Source organism: Phoenix dactylifera, chromosome 4, assembly GCF_051530095.1.
Source record: "Phoenix dactylifera cultivar Ajwa chromosome 4, Ajwa_hap1_PhDact_Kaust_v1.1, whole genome shotgun sequence".
Taxonomy (NCBI): Eukaryota; Viridiplantae; Streptophyta; class Magnoliopsida; order Arecales; family Arecaceae; genus Phoenix; species Phoenix dactylifera.
Genome location: NC_143193.1, coordinates 53,747,149 through 53,760,402, shown reverse-complemented (window position 1 = coordinate 53,760,402; position 13,254 = coordinate 53,747,149). Strand labels below are relative to the sequence as shown.

Below are 13,254 nucleotides of genomic sequence, written 5' to 3'. Positions count from 1 at the left end.
CCCACATGACGAGCCTAAATCATCTACAGGAGGGTAAACGAAAAGAATGACAGAATATTACATTCCAGACATGTAAATCACCACTGACAGCAGGATACAGAGGCTTTCAGCTTACTCAAAGAACTGGACCAAGTCACAGCAATCTAGCATGGATACAATTTTATAAGTACACCAACCGGGCACTGCAGAAGTTTGCGCTGAATAAAGTCATGGTCATGCTTAACTCTGAAGTCAGGAACCCATGACACTACAGCACCATTTCTGGCTAAGATCAAAAAGTCCAATCACAAAATCCAAAAAAAAAAAAAGGCATCAAGAAAAAAGTTTATTTATATTACAATAGCAACTTCTTTTATCCATACAACAAACTTGAATGCAGCACAGGTTAAGCACATTATTCATCATTATTCTACCTATGTACATAATACATAGAGCAAAGTCAGCCTTGAAGCTAACAGGGCAGGGGTGCAGCTGCATCAGGCTGGCAGAGGCTCCTCCGATTTCTGGGGAAAAAACAGAAGAAGAAGAAGACAGGTGAGACGAGAAACATGCGAACGAGCAATGCAGATGTGCAATAAGTGAACTGCCGAATTAATACATCTGACAGCTTAATAACCAGATGCTAAACAAGAAGCTCATCAAAGAATACCATAGTTGCCATCATTTATAATATCAGTAAATAACCAAGCTTGCAAGCCTTGCAAAACAATTCATTCTATCCGTTATTACCAAACAATCAAAAATGCAAAAAGAGACAGAAAATCTTGCAACAGGAATTAAAAGCTTTATTTTCAAACTGAGGCAGTACAAATAAACTGTCCGCTTATTTGCCGACTCGTTTTAGGATAGATTACTAACTATAACCTGAGAATGGTCCAACCTCAGACTTCAAGGTCAACTTATAATGCCTTTCCAACCTAAAACCTTCGCACCACTGAAAACTGAGAATTTTCTTAATCATATAGCTAACACCGTTACATGCTAGTCTAATAAATATTTGATCTGGATTCTAACTAAATCTTCCATACATATTGTCTTCTCTTGAATACTCAAGACTCGATATTTGGGTTGATTTAATAAACTAAAGCATCAGCTTTTGATGCCTTACAATTTATGTTACCCACGACATCATGCACCCAAATTTTATTTTTCGCATATTCAGTTCCTGTCATCACACACCACTTTGTAAACAACCACATGCCCTGATCACTTACCATGGAGCAATGCTACATCACAGTTCTAGTAAGATTTAATGCTAACAATTTTATCTAAAGCATTTGAATAGGACCCTCCTGGACATATCTGACACAGATTCCACTGGACTCATCACCTAGGCATATCATCGAACGGATTTGCAAATAGAATCACGAAGAAAGCTACGACAAAGCAAAACCCTAGAAAGTAAGCTGAGGGCCAGCAATGTATATACCTTGTCGGCCCCGGATTTCTCCGATTCCATTCTCTCTTTCTCCAACTTTCTCCGCAACTTCTCCAACCGCTCCCTCTCCATTTTCTGCACACAAGCAAAAGAGACCGCCAAGAAATACGAATCGAAATCCAACAATCGAACGAAAGTATAGATGCGAATTGGAGGATCTATGTATAGGGATCAGGAGGAGGAGATGGTGATGACTGAGAAAGAGAGATCGACCTGGATGTAGACCGCCTCTTTGGCTCTCTCCTCCTCGCTGAGAATCCTCCCCGTGCCCTCACTGAAGTAGCGAGGAGCTCCCCCTCGAGCACCACCTACGACTCCTTCCATCGCCCCGGGTCGAGCCAGGAGAAGACGAAGAGGAGCTCGCGCCGCAGGAGATCTTATCGCCATTGCTGAGTGACTTCCTTCCCCAGACGACGACCAGCTTGAGTAATAAGAGGAAAGAAAGTTGCGGATAAGAACGAGGAATAATAATTAAAAAAACCGTACGGCGGATTTGGGGAAAACCGGGACGGAGTTTCTGGGTCGTTCTGGAGAGCCCGAGGGCTTCGTGGCGATGCTGGCCAGCGAATCAGAATAATTTGACGTGAGGGTCCATGGAATGCACGGTTGTGATTAAAAATTGGAAATATCTTTTCCTGGACGGTTGCTTTGCGGTCCGTTTAAGTTGGGGACGATGGCGTTCTTTGCGACAAGCCATCCGGCGGCGAATGATTGAGAGGATTCTGGATAAGGCTCTCTCGCCACGTCATGCCTTGAGATTTTTTTTTTTTTTTTTTTGGGTACAGTGGCCGCTCCCATGGTTTTAGACAGAGATAGAGGGGCATTACATGTCTAAAACACATCTTTGGGATATTAAATAATAAAAAAGACGGCTCAGCCTACGACTTTATCCCCCTCTATGAATAGTCTGAAAAGAGCCATAATCTCTCACCACTCCAATTATATTACTTAGTAACGGTTTTCCATTCCTCACAGGTTCTCATCCTATATTCACTTGGTCACTATAGCTGATTTTTTTCAAAAAAATATATTATCAAGCCCTAAAAATCTACGTTTTAGAACAGGATGGTGGGTCTCAACACTCGTACCAATCATTATTGTTATTTCAATTTTTATTAACTATAATTTTTAAGATATTTGTAAATAAAAACTTTTTATTTGTAAAATAGAAAATAAATGCAGAATATTTCTTTAATATTTATTCATCGACTTGGATAATTATTCTTGTGAAAAGCTGTTTCGTGCTTTAGCAAAAAAAAAAAAAAAAGCTGTTTCATGAGCAGAAGATCGGCGCCCAATCAATGCCTAAGTCAACACGAGCCAAAAATTGTAAACTTGATAACTTCTCCAAATCAATTCAAGGGGCGCGCACCGGCTAGGTGGTGAGGTTTCTAGTCTTCCATGACTTGGTCGTAATTATGTCCGAAGGTCTCCTATAAAGAGCTGGAACTCACTAATTTTATTAAAAAAGTCATGAATTACTCAAGAGACACATGCCATTCAGCTAAAAATATCAACAAGCACTAAATATAATTACCGTACCCATGAGACGGAATGCAAGCATATCATCTCAGATAAAATCCCCATGAGCATAGCTGCCACTCAACTATTATTCGTAACCATTTAAACACATGCAATCACTCCTACAATATACAACAAATATTCCTCAGCAGCCTTACAATTGGAAATTAGCACCCTATATTGCTCTGCATTAAGATGTCCTAATGTTACAAGGAGAGGGCAGAAAAAAAATTAGTAGCAAATCAAGATTGTGGAGGGATAAAACTATACATGAAAAATTGATTAAGATAGAACGATAACTTATGATTTCTAATATACATGAAAAAGTTTCTAATTTAACTCTATCTAGAAGGAAAAAAATATCTAGAAGTTTCTGAATTCATTTACATAGCACTGTGGAAAAAAACTAATGTGTTCATAGACTTTTACGGAATTTATGTCGCCTATATAATGACTATATTGTACAATTTTTTTAGAGTTTTTTTGCATGAATATCCTTCTAAATATCGAATTTTGCATGAATACCCTTCCAAATTGATATTTGCATGTATACCCTCATAAAATACTTATTTTTCTATTTTATCATTTTTTATTTTTATTTTTGTATATGTACCCACCCATCTAACACCGTTAAAAAATTAACATTTTCAAATTAAAATAACTAATATATCCTTAATGGATAGATGTGCAAAAAAATATTTATAACGTAATCGTGATGGAGGACCAAAAAGTAATTTCAAAATTTGATTTTATTTATAATTAAAATAATAGGGTTTTTATTGACAGTATATGAGAACCGTTATATTAGGGGCATTTGTGTAAAAATAGTATTTTTATGAGGGTATAGAAATAAATATAAATTTAAGAGGGTGTTCATGCAAATTTGAATTTTTAAAATGGTATTCATGGGGAAAAAAAAACCTATTCTTTTATTGTTAAAGGTTTAATGGTAAATCGGACAAGCTTTCTCCTCCTTTTCTTTTGGGAAGAGAGAAACTTTCTCCAATCAAAATAGTACTCTGGACAAAGAAAACTTGTGAAAAAATAGTTGCAGGATGTTTACCGTTCAGTCCATTGAGTAATCCTGTCTTCAGCAATCAGTGGATGTCAGCAAGTGGAGTGCCATCAGCTCGCAGATGTTTCAGTCCTCTTTTATACAAGCACTTGATAAGGCGACAAAAATGTTGGGAAATAACATGAGAAGCATCAGCAGAATTTGAACTGCATTTGAGATAGAAGTTAGAGATGACTATTTACAATGGACTTTTTCCACTTTGGATTTATGTCATCAGAAGAGATCAATATGTTGTTGAGATAATAAACTTAATAAACGTCTTGGAAGGTTCATGAATATATGAAGGATCATCTTGAGAGTAGTGGTCATATATTTGGGTTTTCAATGTGCATTTAAGTGGTTCATATATTTGGGTTTTCAATGTGTATTTCGGTGGTTAATGTATTTGGGTTTTCAATGTGCATTTAAGTGCCTCTATTTGGGTTTTCAATGTGTATTCATTTGAATTTTCAATATACATTTAGGTAGTTTGTGTATTTGGTGTACCTAGAAATTCTATAAATTCTACGTAAATCTTATAGTTTTTGTAAGAGTTAAGAGCCAAAGTGAATAAAATTTTTTGAAGTATTTCACCTTTTCAGCCTTTCCTCTCTAGAGAAATATTTTTTCCTATATCCCAACATATGTCTGAATGGTAACATATAAGGCCAACCAGTGTATTGAGATGCCTCATTTTTGTTGTGAATCTAGAAGCATGACAGAGGCTAACATTGCTTCATAAACTACCGAGTTGAATAAGCATTAGCCACAATGACAGGCTAACAATGTTTTGTATTGTTCCAAATTTTAAGCGAAAAATGAAAATTACCTGCACGCGTTGAACATACAATTAAAATTCTTCAGAAGACTGACAACCAAAGAACATAGATGTGTGACTGACTTATTTACTCATATTCTCCACCAACTATGAATTCAAATAATTTCTCAAGATGAAATTGCCCATGGGAGCACTTCACAGCACTCACCACCTCCTGAAATATAGAGACGGTGCAAGGAAAAGATAAGCCATTCCTCTGCTCGTACCCATACTCCTTGTATGCTTTCTCCAACGGCATACTAAGTAAAGAGTGGATACGGTAGAAAGCTCGTCGGAATGATGGTAATAAGAACAGTCCCCTTGTAGGCACCACAGAAGACAAGAAAAGGCCCAAAGATAAGGATTGGGCTGAAGTGAGCCTTATTAGCCAGGTGATTGTTTGGCTTTTGGGGAGATCTCACCCGTTTGACATATAGAACTTGTTTGATTTGCGGATAGAAAAGAAAAAAAAAGTATGATCAATAAAAAAATAAAAAAAAATCTTATATTTTATTACAGTTTTTAAAGGAGAGAGATAGAAATGCGGTTTTTCTATAAAAATAAGATATCCATATTTCATGAGAAGAAAAAGATCCATATGAGATATGGGAAAGTCCAATTCTCACAAGCTGAAAATTAGGATATTTTTTTTGTTCAAATATACCGTTAAGCTTTTAAATAAAATAGGATGAGGTTTTCTTTTATTAAGGGCATAATTAGTATTTTATAAAACTTTTTTTTTGAAAAGTAGATGCTCAACCAAACATAAACCACTCTGGAATATGCCACTTTACTACTCCGATAACCATGGCATATATGAATTAGATATTTTGTGGCAATTTTGTTAACCTTATTTGGTAGCTGTATAACTAGTAAATCTGGTTGATGCATCTCCTTGTTTTCTCTTTAGCCTTGCTAAACCCACTGCATTCGAGATGATGCAGGTCCCTTTTGTAGCTTGGAACTGGATATGAAAGGAGAAGATCAAAACAGAACATGGTCATAGCTAATAATAAATTATGATAATTCTTGCAGGTACACTTCACCACAATATTTGGCATTTAAGTCTTCATGCTTTTTTCTTGTGCAATGACTCAAAATCAATGCACAAGATAATCTTTGATTTGTGAGAGTGGTTATCTGGACAACAGCACTAACTGGAGGAATTTTGGTGCTCGCAATATGAAGACAATCTGATTGCTGAGTTCAACCTGGGCAACATCAAGAGGTGGGAGGCACAGTTGGGAGGCGTTTCAGGGCAGCCCTCCAGATTTACACATGATTCTCTGACATTCGATGGCAGCATTTATTCAGCAGGAGCTTGAAATGTTCTGATATGTCAATCTAGATTGCAGCTTCTTTCAGAACCAGATGCATCACTTTAAAATTTATGTCCTCATCTCCAAGGCATTGGCAAAATTTACAGGCTTTCTGTATATAGCCATACAAAATCTCGTGTGTATTGGGTGGAACGCATCAACTGGAAAAAGCATCAAGATCACGATCGCCCACCTGGAAAACTTCGAATGTCTTACCAGGGAATCCATAACTGATGTTCACTCGATTTGCATTTGCTTTTTCTTCTTCTTTTTTTTTTTCTGGTTTGGTTCTTTTTCGTGACGACCTTGGCGTTCTTGTGAATCTCATGTGACAAGAGTTAAAGAGTTTGTCTGCCACCACGGGTGGGAGGACGCCAAGTATCTTGAAGGCTGGAAAGTCGAATGAGCTTTTTTGTTATCAGGAGAGGATTTATTTGGTCTAGATTAATTAATGGGTATGAAATTTCTATCCACAGATTTCTGATCCTGAAGGCTCTTGGATGAGGGCGTTTACCTGCCATGAAATCCTAATCATGTCATTTCATGGTATTTTTCTCAATTTGCCCATCCTGGTCCTATCAGCCAGTAGCAATATTGTGACTTTAAAGTCCTTGAGATTTTTTTTCCTTTTTGTCTGATGCCTGCAAGTCTGTTTTTAACCTACGGACTGCTGCATGAACACATATTGCAAGCTTTTGCAACCTAAGCATCAATTCATTAAGCATCCCAGCCTTATGTGCATTTCCACCAGAAAAGCAATTTCCTTGCCTTTTATCTTATTCTTTCATATGATTGGTGGATCGGCAACAAAAACCATATTAGCATAATTTTAGGAATCATATAACAACATGCCTATAATATTTTTATTTATTAACGTGATCTGTATCAACTTATATTATTATTTTTATTTAGTATGATTATATTAGAGTGATTTTAGAAATCATATAACAACTTGTATCATACAGAAATATTTTTCATTGTTAGCGTGATCCTCTATCAGCCTATATTATTTTTCTTATATGGAGCATGTACACAAATATATATAACTCCTGAGATGTACCGAATATAATGGAACAGAGAAATAAAATCATTTTTTTCGCTCTTTTTCATTTATTTTCCTCTTCTTTTGCAAATATTTTGACAAACCAAATAAACATTGTTTTTGATGCATCAGTTAGGTTAATCAGACAAGTATATATCTATGTGATAAGTTTCAAACTATAGCATACTCTTTGGATATTATACTATTAGGAAGGATGATGATTGGCTGAAACTATGGCTCACAATGGGAGGTACCAACATCAAAATGTCCCTAACTTTTCCTTCTCTACAGCAGATAGAAATTAGGGGTAATTAATTCCCCACCCTCCAAAAGACCACGCTATAACAAAAAGTCCCGGTTGACTGGTCTTAAAATCTTCCATCCAATATCTTTACCAAGTTTAATTCCCGGTCCTTAAGCCCCTTTTATTTTTTTTTAAAAGGCCGAAAATGCCCCTGCCCTCCTCATCTCCCACTCCCAAAAGGAGAAGAAGAAAAGGACGCCACCGCCGACCACGGCCCGCCCCCGCCCGAGCTCCCTCCTGCGGCCGCCGCCGGCCCCGGCTTGCCTCCTCCCGAGCCCCCTCCCGCAGCCCTGCCCCCGACCGAGCTCCCTCCTGCGGCCACCACCGGCCCCGGCTCGCCCGCTCCCGAGCCCCCTCCCATGGCCCCGCCCCCTCCCAAGCCTTCTCCCGCAGCCGCGCCGCCAAGATTGCCCCCGCCCCTGCCCCCGCACGAGCCCCCTCCTACGGCCGTCGCCGGCCGCAACCCGCTCTCCTCCCACGTTCGCCACGGACCGGCCCCTTTTCGGAGCTGCTAGCCTCGCGGGAGGAGAGGTGCTTTCCGCTGGCCGGCCGCGGCTGCCGCCGCCGGAGGCCCCGCCCCCTCTCGGGCCGCCTCCCATGGCCCCCTCCTGCAGCCGCCGCGGCCCGGCCCCCTTCCGGCGCCGCCAGCTCGCGGAAGGAGAAGAAAGAAGAAGAAGGGAAGAAGAGAAGAAAAAAAAAAGAAGAAAAAGAAGAAAAAGAAATAAAAAGAAGAAAAGAAAAGAAAAAAAGAAAAAAAGAAGAAAAGAAAAGAGAAAAAAGAAAGAAAAGAAAAATAAATAAATAAATAAATGCATCAATATATATATATATATGAATGAATGAATGAATAAATAAATAAATAAACAAATATATTTTAATGACATAAAATAATTATAAATAAATAAAGCTGCTGTGGCTGGACCCCCTCCCGCGGCCGCCACGGCCCGGCCCCCTTCTGGCGCCACCGGCCTCACGGGAGGGGAAAATAGAAGAAAAGAAAGAAAAAAGAAGAAAAAGAAAAAAAAAGAAGAAAAAGAAGAAAATAAAAAAGAAAAATAAATAAATAAATAAATTTATAAATAAATAAATACATATATATAAATGTGATGAACGAATAAATAGATAAATAAATATATAAGAAAAGGAAAAAAAAGAAAAGAAAAAAGAAGAAGAAAAAGGAAAGAAAAAGGAAAGAAAAAGAAGAGAAGGAAAGAAAAAGAAAAAAAGGAAAGGAAAAGAAGAAAAGGAAAAAAAAGAAAAAAAAGAAAACAATAAAAGAAGAAAAAAAAGAAAGAAAAAGAATACTTAAATGTGTGATGCATAGAACAGTTACTGTGTGCAGAGAAGATTTAAGTGTGTGTGCAGAGAAGACTTAATTGTATACCGAAAATATTTAACTTAAATGTGCGATGTACATAATACTTAACTGTGTACAGAGAAAATTTAAATATGTGCATAGAAGATTTAATTGTGTATAGAGAACACCTAACTGTGTGATGCACACAGTTAAATGTTATCTGTATACAATTAAGTCTTCTCTGCATACACTTAATTGTGTGATGCAGAGAATACTTAACTGTATGCAGAGAAGATTTAAGTGTGTGCAGAGAAAATTTAATTGTGTATAGAGAACACCTAACTGTGTGATGCACACAGTTAAATATTCTCTGTACACACTTAACTGTGTGATGCAGAGAACACTTAACTGTGTGCAGAGAAGATTTAATTCTGTACAGAGAATACTTAACATGTGATGCACACAGTTAAGTGCTATCTGTACGCAGTTAAATATTCTCTGGATACAATTAAGTTTCCCTTTCCTTTTTTTCTTTTTCTTTCCTTCTCTTATTTTTCTTTCCTTCTTTCTTTTTCTTTCCTTTTCTTCCTTTTTCTTTCCTTCTTTCTTTTTCTTTCCTTTTCTTCCTTTTTCTTTTCTTTTCTTCTTTTTCTTTCCTTTTTCTTCTTTTCTTTCCTTCTCTTCTATTTCTTTCCTTTTTCTTCTTTTTTTTTCTTTCCTTCTTTTTCTTTCCTTCTCTTCTTTTTCTTTCTTTTTTCTTCTTTTTCTTTTCTTTTTCTTCTTTTTTTTGTCTTTTCTTCCATTGTATCTATCAATATCAAGAAAAGAAAAGAAAAAAAAGGAAGAAAAGGAAAGAAAAAGAATAAAAAGAAAAGAAAAAGAAGAGAAGGAAAGAAAAGAAGACAAAAAAAGAAAAAAAAGAAAAAAAAGAAAAAAAAGAAAAAAGAAAATAATGAGTGAGTGACAGTTAGGTTAGTAAGCTTGGTATACAAGTAATATAGCATGGTTAACTTAACTGTGTGCAGAGAAACCATACCTATGTGCAGAAAATAGTAAACTGTGTGCACAGAATAGAAGACTATATTTCGAGGTTAATTAAGTATGTATCATCGTTAGTTAAGTGTGCTTCAAGTTTAATCGACTATGTGCCATGCTAAGGTAAGACTTGGCTCACAAGAACAATCTATATTAAGTATCTACCACATCATTGTAATTGATTCGAAACATTCTACAAAAATCAGATTGCTTAACTTAACTGTGTGCAGAGAAACCATACCTGTGTGCAGAAAATGGTAAACTGTGTGCACAGAATAGAAAATTATGTTTCGGGGTTAATTAAGTGTGTGCACGGAACAGAAAACTATGTTTCCTTTTTCTTCTTCTTTTTTTCTTTTCTTTCCTTTTCTTTCCTTTTTCTTCTTTTTCTTTCCTTTTCTTCCTTTTTCTTTTCTTTCTTTTCTTTTTTTTCCTTTTCTTCTTTTTCTTCTTCTTCTTTCCTTTCCTTTTTTATTTATAATTATTTTATTCTATTAAAATATATTATTTATTTATTTATTTGTTTGTTTATTTATATTTATTTATTTATTTATTTATGTATTTATGCATTTATTTATTTATTTATTTTTCTTTTTCTCTTTTTCTTTCTTTTTTTTTCTTTTTCTTCTCTTCTTTCCTTCTTCTTCTTTCTTCTTCTCCCGCGAGCCGGCGGCACCGGAGGGGGGCCGGGCCGTTGGAGGGGGCCGCGGGATGGGGCGGGGCCGCCGTCGGCGGCGGCGGAGAACACCTCTCCTCCCGCGAGGCCGGTGGCTCCAGAAAGAGGCCGGGCCGCGACAGATGCAGGAGGAGGATGGGCCGTGGCCGCAGGAGGGGGCTCGTGAAGGGGCGGGGTCGGGGGTGGGGGCATTCATGGCGGCGCGGTTGTGGGAGGGGGCTCGAGAGGCGGCGAGCAGGGGCTAGCGGCAGCCGCGGGAGGGAGCTCGGGCGGGGGCGGGCCGTGGGAGGGGGCGAGGCCGCGGAAGGGAGCTTGGGAGGGGACGAGCAGGGGCCGGCGACGGCCGCGGAAGGGGGCGAGGCCGCGGTAGGGGGCTTGGGAGGTGGCGAGCAGGGGCCGGCGACGGCCAGGCCTTTTTCTTTTCCTTTTGCTTCCGAGAATGGGAGATTAGGTGGGGAAGGGGCACGAGACGGCGGGGCCGCGGGACGGGGTTCGGGAGGGAGCGAGATGGGGCCGGTGGCGGCCGCGGGAGGGAGCTCGGGCGGGGACGGGCCGTGGTCGATGGCGGCTGCCCCTTTTTCTTCTTCTTCTTCTTCTGGGAATGGGATATCAAAAGGGACAGGGGCATTTTAATATTCTTAGGGGGTATTTTCGTCTCATAATAAAGTATTGAAATATGGCTGGACTGATTGTTAAACAATCAGTCAATAGGGATTAAACATTACAGTCCGGTCAAAGAATGGACCGGACATTAGTTTCCCCAAGGGGTAATTAATTCCCCACCCTCCAAAAGACCACGCTATAACAAAAAGTCCCGGTTGACTGGTCTTAAAATCTTCAAATTAGGGGTAATTAATTCCCCACCCTCCTAGAAATTAATACCTGATTTAAAACACTAGTTAGAAGGCTATTTCAAGGTGGAAAATTAGAGATAGCCTTCTAACCGTGCTGCATTCTTCTTCTCAAATTGTTTTGGCTAAAGAAAAATTATATCAATCATTGTGAAATTTAGAGATTTTTTTTGTGTGTGTGTGTGTGAAACTGTGAATATGTGAAGTTAAGAGATTAGCAGCACTCGTGATAGCATGAGGATCATATGACATTACTTGTACATCGATCTAATCAGGAAGGCTTGTAAAACTAAGGAATGACTAGCATCAAATAGTTTTCAAGGTGATGTATAAGATGCTGAATTTTTTACAACTGTAAATTTTGCACATGACCAACAGAGAAGCTCTTATACCAATTTTACCTTCTACAGACATGCTGTTCACCACCATGCGAACCTGAGGCTTTGTATGTCTCTTAAGAAGCAAGAACCCGAACCTATAATTTATTCACTTAAATACATGAAAGAGTAAAAGCCCTTATTTCTCATGACTAATTTCTCTTCGTTATTTTTTTTGATATTTTTTTTGTTTTTTGCTTATTTCTTTTTTTCTTTTTCCTTTGAAAAGATGAAAGTAAAACTTTTCCTCAGAAATGGCATAAACTAGCAAAAAGCCTATTATTATTAATCGCCGTGCCCTTCATCAGCTATTTTCTTCTCTTCTTCTTCTTCTTCTTCTTCTACCTCTTCTGCTTCTTCTTCACGTTCTCCTTCTTCTCCTTCTGAAATGGCTTCTTCTGGGTGGACTATGTGCAGCTTCAACCGCCCGTCTTCCCGAGAGGCTTGCAAGAAGTCATGAGTTGGGGTCCTGATCTCTCTCAGAACAAACCTCCCGTCCTCCCTATAAGATTTGAAGGAGATCCATGGCTTGCCACTCTTCCCGATCGATGATATCGGCGGTGGGAACCCCCCACCGCCCCTCGACCGCACCTGTGACAAGCTTCTTGAATAACCGCCATCCACACCATCATGCGGCGACTGCCTTTCCGTGTCCTTCTCTTTCCCAAGATCACTCCAATCATCACCACCTTCCTTCATCAAGTCATCGACGTCGCCCGAGCTCTCGGAGCCGAGCCCTTCGGTGCAGAGCTGCAGGGACTCGGTATTCTTCACCAAGAAGCCGCCATTGCTCTTGGGATCACATGTACAGCCATTTCTGCCATTCTTTTCCTCGGAGGTCGGTGCAGGCTTCTCTTGGAAGTGGAGCTCACCGAAGATCTCCGTGAAGGACGAGTTTTCGCCCGGTTTCTTGGGCTTGGTTTGGTTCCATGATGACAGAGAATCAAACAGCGTCGGGTTCTCAGGCATCGGGTTCTCAAACAAAGAGCTCAAGCTACCCAAGGTAGCCATGATCTTGTTGTGAAAACGAAGAAGATATAAGAGATTTGGAGGAGGAGGAGATTGGTTGGAGATTTGGAGGAGGAAGACGGGGAAGTTCGGAAGGATGTTGAGATGGTTTTCTGAGGATGGACGGCGGTGGATTAGATGACGTGGAGTTTGGCCTCCGTAGACTTCTCCATGGCTTGGCGCTTATATAACCGTCCCTCCTGAAAGGATGGCGAGTATGGGTGCATGGGAGTCCTCATTGATGTCCCTTGTGGAGTCGGTTGGGAGATCAGATGGCTATCAGCTTCGGTGCAAACATGATTGATGTGCCAGAGGCCTGGTGAATGGCTGTGATGAAAGATAGCATCAGTTCTCAGCGTGGGGAGATCGCATCCATTAAGGTCGTTGTTAAGCTCCGACTTTGGTGGTGGTGTTGTTGGGATAACGATCATGGCCCTGATTGGACTGCTAACGTTGATGGGGGTGAATCCCGGATATAATCTTACGTCGATTCTGTACTAACCGTTTCCGTAAAA

General features: G+C 39.5%; 2 protein-coding genes across 2 annotated transcripts; both read right to left on the bottom strand.

Annotated features, from left to right (window-relative positions):
• Positions 1-312: 312 nt before the first annotated feature.
• LOC103705611 (uncharacterized) lies at positions 313-1,893 on the bottom strand. The gene is made up of 3 exons (XM_008789402.4): positions 1,652-1,893; positions 1,430-1,513; positions 313-503 (listed from the first exon to the last, which is right to left on the bottom strand). The coding sequence occupies exons 1-3, from the start codon at positions 1,823-1,825 to the stop codon at positions 477-479; spliced, it is 285 nt and encodes a 94-aa protein (XP_008787624.1). The 5' UTR covers positions 1,826-1,893; the 3' UTR covers positions 313-476.
• Positions 1,894-11,872: 9,979 nt separating this feature from the next.
• On the bottom strand, positions 11,873-12,914 carry LOC108511306 (uncharacterized). Its single transcript, XM_017842722.5, has one exon. It carries the CDS (start codon positions 12,740-12,742, stop codon positions 12,017-12,019), a length of 726 nt encoding a protein of 241 aa, XP_017698211.2. The 5' UTR covers positions 12,743-12,914; the 3' UTR covers positions 11,873-12,016.
• Between the last annotated feature and the right edge of the window lie 340 nt (positions 12,915-13,254).